The sequence below is a fragment of the Anneissia japonica genome, unplaced genomic scaffold (genome assembly GCF_011630105.1).
Source record: "Anneissia japonica isolate Jap-2015-1 unplaced genomic scaffold, ASM1163010v1 scaffold288289_len232728_cov185, whole genome shotgun sequence".
In the NCBI taxonomy this organism is placed as follows: Eukaryota; Metazoa; Echinodermata; class Crinoidea; order Comatulida; family Comatulidae; genus Anneissia; species Anneissia japonica.
In genome coordinates, this window is record NW_022716753.1 from 221,938 (window position 1) to 229,886 (window position 7,949).

General features: G+C 33.8%; 1 protein-coding gene across 1 annotated transcript in view; it reads left to right on the forward strand.

Annotated features, from left to right (window-relative positions):
• Positions 1–7,728, forward strand: part of LOC117109801 (zinc transporter ZIP12-like) — a 19,783-nt gene extending 12,055 nt beyond the window's left edge. The window contains exons 5-9 of the mRNA XM_033252222.1: positions 3,346–3,420; positions 4,966–5,029; positions 5,760–5,915; positions 6,206–6,393; positions 6,915–7,728. Coding sequence (XP_033108113.1) covers positions 3,346–3,420; positions 4,966–5,029; positions 5,760–5,915; positions 6,206–6,393; positions 6,915–7,064 — 633 coding nt within the window. The 3' untranslated portion in view covers positions 7,065–7,728. The remainder of the gene's footprint in view (positions 1–3,345; positions 3,421–4,965; positions 5,030–5,759; positions 5,916–6,205; positions 6,394–6,914) is intronic.
• Positions 7,729–7,949: the final 221 nt, after the last annotated feature.

Sequence of the window (7,949 nt, forward strand, 5' to 3'; positions counted from 1 at the left end):
ACTATATATATATATATATATATATATATATATATATATATATATCTAAATAAAATATTTTATTTTTTTAATTAATTATATTACACCACATTCATGTGATAATGTTATGAATCACGTTATTCTTTTGCTGGTCAGTGTGCTAATAGGAATAATATTATTAACACTTTTAATTGGATTAACCATTATATAATTTTTTTCTATAGAGGCTATACTTGTACTCTAATGAATATTTACTATTCTGTAACATATTTTAAAGCATCTTATAACGAAACAAATAACAGTAACTTTAAAAAGAAACTTGATAAAAGAATTAGTTATCTTTTTATATATAAAGTATTCACTTTACTTTATATAACCTTTATATGATATATCATAACCAAATAATTATTAAAAACACAAAGCTGTTCCTCAAAATACAGGGATCATGAAACCATGGAGGTATACTGAAACAAACATAGGCTTACTGAACTGAAACACAATCAAGAAAAGAAAGTGTACAAAGTCATCAAGGCCAGAGACTGGCTACTCTGGGCTATTAAACTTCACTATGTATTAGGAGGAGATTCAGTTTTTATTTGTGATGAATCTACCTCTATTTATGATAATTTCTGTAAAAAATATATCATGAATGCTTGGGAGAAACGCTCACAACTAAAAAATTCACCACAATAGTTTACTGTAAATGTATCGTTGCTAATCAAATTGTGTAATGTTAATTGTTTTTTTTTTTTTTTGTTTTTTTTTTTTTGTTTTTTTGCCACAAGTGGACTCTACATCGTAGTCTGTATTCCTTAAGTTTAGTAGGTCTACCTTGGTATTATCTTTTTGTTGTAAGACTTTTTCATCTTTAGATTTTATATTTTATAGGTTAGTTATTTTAAGCATGTACTTTACAGTTGACCTGTAAATATTTCTGAGTATGAAATGCGATGTGAAATGTGATCGCATCTAATTTCATGAATGCTTGGCAGAAACGCTCACAACTAAAAAATTCACAACAATAGTTTACTGTAAATGTATCGTTGCTTATTAAATTGTGTAATGTTAATTTTTTTTTTTTTTTTTAACCGCAAGTGGACTCTACATAGTAGTCTGTATTCCTTAAGTTTAGTAGGTCTACCTTGGTATTATCTTTTTGTTGTAAAACTTTTTCATCTTTAGATTTTATATTTTGTAGGTTAGTTATTTTAAGCATTTACTTTACAGTTGACCTGTAAATATTTCTGAGTATGAAATGCGATGTGAAATGTGATCTCATCTAATTTCATATTATATCTTTCTACCTTTCTTTAATTTTGTAATATTATTTACAGTCGATTGTTAAGTTTATTTTGTTTGTTAAATTTTCCCCTTTTTTTGTTTTTGTTTGTACGAACGCACCAATTGATATTGAGTGCCACCGATTTAAAGGTGTATGTTCAAATAAATAAATATAAATCTTCATTAGTAGGAGTAGGTCATTTGTCTATACGGTTGAGTAATCCCCTATTTTGGGGAGCCTGAAACCGTTTTCTTGCTAACTTTCCTCAGTTGCCGATAGTATGAACACTCTTTCCATATTGTTCTGCACCGGAAACAAAACTAAGATATCTTTGTTAATAGAGATATCTCTATTAATAGAGATATATCTGTTTAAAACTAAGATATCTCTATTTAAAACTAAGATATCTCTATTTAAAACTAAGATATCCCTATTAACAATGAAAATAGAGATATTTTAGTTTTAAACAGAGATATCTTAGTTTTAAATAGAGATATCTCTATTTAAAAATTAAGATATATCTATTTAAAATTATGATATCTCTGTTTAAATCTAAGATATCTCTTTTTAAAACTAAGATATCTCTATTTTCATTTTTAATAGAGATATCTTAGTTTTAAATAGAGATATCTTAGTTTTAAATAGAGATATCTTAGTTTTAAATAGAGATATATTAGTTTTTAATAGAGATATCTTAGTTTTCAATAGAGATATCTCTATTAATATAGATATCTCTATTAACAGAGATATCTCTATTTAAAACTAAGATATCTCTATTAAAAACTAAGATCTCTATTAAAAAGTAAGATATCTCCATTTAAAACTAAGATATCTCTATTTATGATTAAATGACAACTCGGCTCGCCATATTTTCCTTTGCCTTGACCTTTTACTTTAATCTGGTACACATTATCATCCATTGTAATGGTTTGTACATATCTTGATACTGATCAGGGGCGGATCCAGAGATGTCCAAAAAGGGGAGGGGTGCGAAAGTTGGGCCGATCGATACAACACTGCCCTAGGAAGTCCGAGGGGCATGCCCCCGCGAAATTTTTGTGTTCTTTTGTGCCCGAAAATAACTTTTGAGGAGTTCTGAGCTACCATTTTTGTTCTTTTTTTCTTAAAATTTTTTTTTACCTCCCAAAAGAGGGGGTGGCGGTCCGCCCCCCCTAAATCCGCCCCTACTGATTGATCAGCAGGTAGAGTACAGTAATTGTAAATCAGTCGGTAAAGAGAGAGAGGTCCGTACAAGATAAGCCAGATAGGTGGTATATTTTGTCTATTGGAAGTGTTGATGTTTTCCACTAGTCTGATCAAAAGAACCAACGACTACTTGTGATTGATGATAGCGCTTTATTATGATTACCTGTCCACAAAAGGGAGAAAAACCCGCCATTTACCACATTATCGAGTACGTTGTGATCGCAAACATCGATTTGATGGGCCTATTTGTTTGGCAACAACAGAAAATCGGGCCTATTATGAATTCAATAATATCATTAAAGTAACGAAATGTGTTTCTATTCGGAATCCAACCAGCTACTAGTTTCTGACTCCGTTTGATTATGACGCTCTGCCAACGAAGCATTTTTAAAAACCATATCATCTGCACTGATCTCCCTCGCTGCTGTTATAATTGTTTGTAGGGTTAATATTTGCTGCGTCCAGAACCTTTGAGTAAGTACATGCTGGGAACAATTTGCCAGCTGGGGAAATGTAGCTCAGTTAGAGTGTCGAAACTGTACTTAAGCCACTGGTTCGGCTTCACCACTACTCATATTTTGCACTTTATATTTTAAGTTTACTTTAAAATAACAATTATACTAGTATACCGGTATAATAAACAACTTCGACTTAGTATGAACAATAAAGTAAGACACGTCTTTGGGATTCAATAATTCGACTTTTAATTGGATCATCATCAGGATTACTGTAGTAGGAAGGCATCAAATCATGCTATTAGTGAGCTATTGGCATTAAATGCATATTTGCAACCCTTCAAACCAAACCAATTACAGCAACATGTTCATAACATTATATTTTAATCATATTTTAAATAATTTCTATAATTTTCACTGCAGGAGAAAATAGATTGTTATAACGAAGGTTTCAAAGACAATACGTTAACGGAAGTCAACGATGTGGAAAACAAAACGGTAAGCTCATAAAAGATAGTATAATAGGCCTACATACTCCAAGAATCGAAATGCACGCCATCGTGTTGGGATTCAATATGCGACATTAATTATGTCATCATCAGGAACGATACAAATAGGACTAATTCTTAATTCATTTTGTTTGAAGAGCCAAATTTTTTAGTTGATCTCACGGGCCAAAGATATTCTCCGCCTAGTTGGAAACAATCGCCATTATATCTGGGTGAAACTCTTTCCATTAAGATAAGTCTATTTGAAACACTAGCGGTCGGGTTGGGTTATGACCAGTGGCGGCTCTAGGATATATTTTCTGGGGGGGCTAAGTTGTCCGACAGGGGGGACTTGAGCTCGTAGGCTCGAGCTGGAGGAAGGGGTTGAGAGGGGGTACCTCTCCCAAATGAGATTTTTTTAAAAGAATATCAACCTCTGGATGGCCGAAAATAGCACTCTCAGACTGTGACAGACATGTGTTGGCTTGGTGTGGGCCTATTTGTATATGTTTTATGGTCTGACTGCCCGACGAGCTCTGTCCGGCGGGGAGGGGGGTGCTTGACTTCTCCCCACTGGCGCCGCCACTAGTCATGAGCCAAAACTGGGTCGAGCGGGAAATTTCTGTGGGACAATGTCATCTTAACAGTCGTTAGTCAACTTTGGTGGGTCGCTTTATCAATGCGCCTAACGTTTGAATTCTAGACATTTCTTGATAAATACAAAATGTTTTTCACATGTGCACAATACGTGCGAGGGCTATTAAAATGCATTTTTATGAGCACCGTCTTTTGTATACCAACTCTTTTACTCCTGTAAAGTAAAGAATGCTATTAACGAATCACAGTGAACAGAACAAAATTGACGGAACTTTGCGATACAAATGTGGGTGTAATGCTAATTCATGAAGAAAACACAGTGCTTGGTGACACAGAGAGTCATTACCTCCATTATTTGTAGGACAATCGTTTTATAATATTAGCACAGTTCTTTCACTAACATTTTATTACCATATAAAAGTTTGTCATTGACGATAAAACCCAATAGACTTATTACAGAATAATCTAAATTTAGTTGTGTTTACCTCTATGATTTAACAATAGGCTTCTACCTTTGGTCAAATCATGCAGTACGTCTATGATAAAGTTTTTACTTCCCCCGAGCTGCTATGTCAAATTTAGCTGAGCTAATAAGAATACCAATCTTTGGAGTTTTTTTATAGTGCTGTTTAGAGGGTTAAATTTTAAATGCGAGTCTCTAAAACCTCTACGTACATCATAACGCGTTTTTTTTTTTCTTGTTTAAAGCACACCGCAAATAATAGGAATACAGAAAGCACCCAGTGTTCGTTTTTCTCGCTGTTTATTCTATTTATGGCCTAATCTTGTTCATTAAAAAACGTGCAGAATACCCTGGGGTTGCATTTTTGTCTTTACTTTCTATTGAAAAGTATATTCATCGAACTTTTGTTACCATTCATTTCGATTTTACCCGTCATATATTATATATTTGATAATTAATATAAATGAATGGATAATGTTTTTATTTTTTTTACAGGAGAGCATTAATATGGAGGAAGACAGACGTCAATCGAATAGTACACTTATTGATAATAAAAATGGTAAACAAAAATACAATAAAATATTTTAATGATAAAGTTTGTAGTTAACGAAACACATATGTAATAAAGATACTGAAAGTGAAATATATTCTTATTGTGGCAAACATTAATTGCTTTTAAAATACATATAATCGTGATTAAGTATGTCTTTCAAAAAAGATTTACATTGTTAAGCTAAATCAAAAAATAGTATAGCTGTATTAGTCAGTGTATATAAATGAAACAAATGAGTAGGTAGCGCTTTATTTGACTAACGATGAATTTTATTTCACAAGCTTTCGCCCCAGTCAATGGGGCTTCATCAGGTGATTGTTTGTTAAGCTAGTTTTCAGCATCAAATGTCGGCCTAATGCCTCTTAAAAAACATCGGTCACAGAGCGCATACTCTACATAATTATTATGAAGGAGAAAATACCATACAATTTAGATTGTATTATGTAATGCTAACTTGTAATTCTTTAATTCAAAAATAGACTACAGTAGGGCCTACATATTAAAAAGGAAATACGACTGTAGACCTATACCTGAATTTTAAAACATGTTACATTAAATAGACAGATGACTGCTTATATTCTTCCTCGGCCATTTCTACACAGTCTCTGTAAGTTGGATGCTACCACAGAGTAAAATAAACTTAGGCTAACCCTATGGGTGATTTGCCTACGCAGGTGTTTTTTAAAGTTGTCGTAAACTCCATTCGAAGTCTGACTGACGTGTGTTTACATTGTAGGTGGTGTTAATTCGTTAAATGCGATGATTCTGATTGGAGATGGTATTCATAATCTGATGGATGGACTTGCAATAGGCGTGGCCTTCACCGCCGATATATTAGTGGGCGTGTCCACTTGTATTGCAGTTATGTTCCACGAACTCCCCCACGAATTAGGTGAGAACTTGCCAAATGTTTTCTTATAACAAAATGATGATGGGCAAATCATGACGACGATGATGAGAATATAAAGACGACGATGAGCAGATAATGATAAGGAGGTATTGGATGATGATGATGATGATGATGATGATGTTGATGTTTGATAATGATGACGATGATAACGACGACGATGATGATGAATGTTTTTTTGATTGTTGATAAGATATAATAATCATTCTCATAAGTTAGGCCGAATTATGAAAACTAACTACATCGTGATTAAAAGTTTGTTTCTTTAATTTTAGGTGACTTTGCTGTCCTCGTTAATAATGGTCTTAGTGTAAAAAAGGCGCTGTTGTGCAACTTCGGCACTGCGTGTATGGCGTTTATTGGGTTGTATATTGGAATAGCTGCCGGGGAAGGCACTGCTATCCATCAATGGGTGTTTGCTGTCACAGCAGGAATGTTCATCTACGTTTCCCTCGTAGATTTGGTAAGAATTGAATCCACTCCCAATTGGATCAAATCATCAAATGATCAATCATTTGATGATTTGATATTTACATATAACATTCTTAACGGCTATCTTGATTTATATTACATGCTATTATTTGTTTCCAGCCGTACCTATTGTGTAATAGAGTGTATCTGACCTTATTTAAATCCGTTAAACTATGAAGCATCTGTGGTCTAATGGTTATGACGCTCGCCTTGACAGCAGTTCGAATCCCGTCAGACACATTTTGTTATGTTTTATTACACAATTTATTTATAGGACAATATTCGTTGAGAACTATGCAACACGATGTATTATCATGTCTTTCATTATTCGAAACACTGTATTTACCTTTCTTTGATGATTTATATATATATATATATATAGCCTATATATAGGCCTATATATATATAGCCTATATATAGCCTATATATAGGCCTATATATATATATATATATATATATATATATGTATGTATATATATATACACGTACTATTGGATCCTTATATTTTGACAGATGCCCGAACTTGATCACACGAAATCAGCAAAACCTCTCCAGACGTTTCTACTACAGAACCTTGGTCTGTGTATTGGATGGACAATGATGGTTCTCATAGCCTATTTTGAAGGGGACTTTAGCTTGGGTGACGCTGAGCACGAACATTGACAACTGAAAATGTGAATTCAGACCTAAAATCACTTGAGGAGCCTTAGAACTTTATATAAGCTATGTTGACTGACGTAGGCATTTGTAGGTGGTCTACATGCTACGAAAGAATAATGCTCTGACATAAACGATAAAAAATAATATATAACATATAAGTGCGAGAATCATGGAATAACGATTTAATTGTGTACATATATATTATGGTGCGTATGAATGTATTTTTATTACATATCCCAGACTAAGTAAGGCCTGCACTGGAATAGGCTTATATCCGTCTGCGCATTTTGGAAAATAAGGGCCTATTTCCGCGCAGGTTTTGCCGAAACTCAGGTCTTGAACTAATTTTAATATTATAACAAATGTATTATGCAGTAGTTACCGTACGGTTCTGCATATCAGTGATGGCGCCAGGATCTGCCCGACAGAGGGGCTAAAGGCACTGGAGCGAATCAAGCCTCACATGGCTGGGGGCCAGGGGGCCGCCTAAGGCCCCCGGCAAGGGTCCAGATGGCTTCACCCCCTAGAAGCCACAGATATTTGACGAATTATGGCGAATTTTCATTACTTATTAGATACATCGAGCTACTATAAAATGACTTCATGTAGGCTATGTTTTCTAATGTCAAAATCAGCAAATCTAATGTCGAAAAACATTTTGAATAAAACAAGAAAAAAAAGTATGCAATGTAACTATCTAATTCATTTTAAAATCCTCGGTCTTCAAAGTGAAATTCTACACTTTTGAAATTTTGCATGAAATCTATCAAGGTTGAGGTTGCTCCACCTATCACGATGTATTACAAGCATCATGAGGCTATCCAAACGAGCATTTGTCTTAACAGAACGCAAATTATTCTTAATTCGTCTCATTGAACTATTCTACTA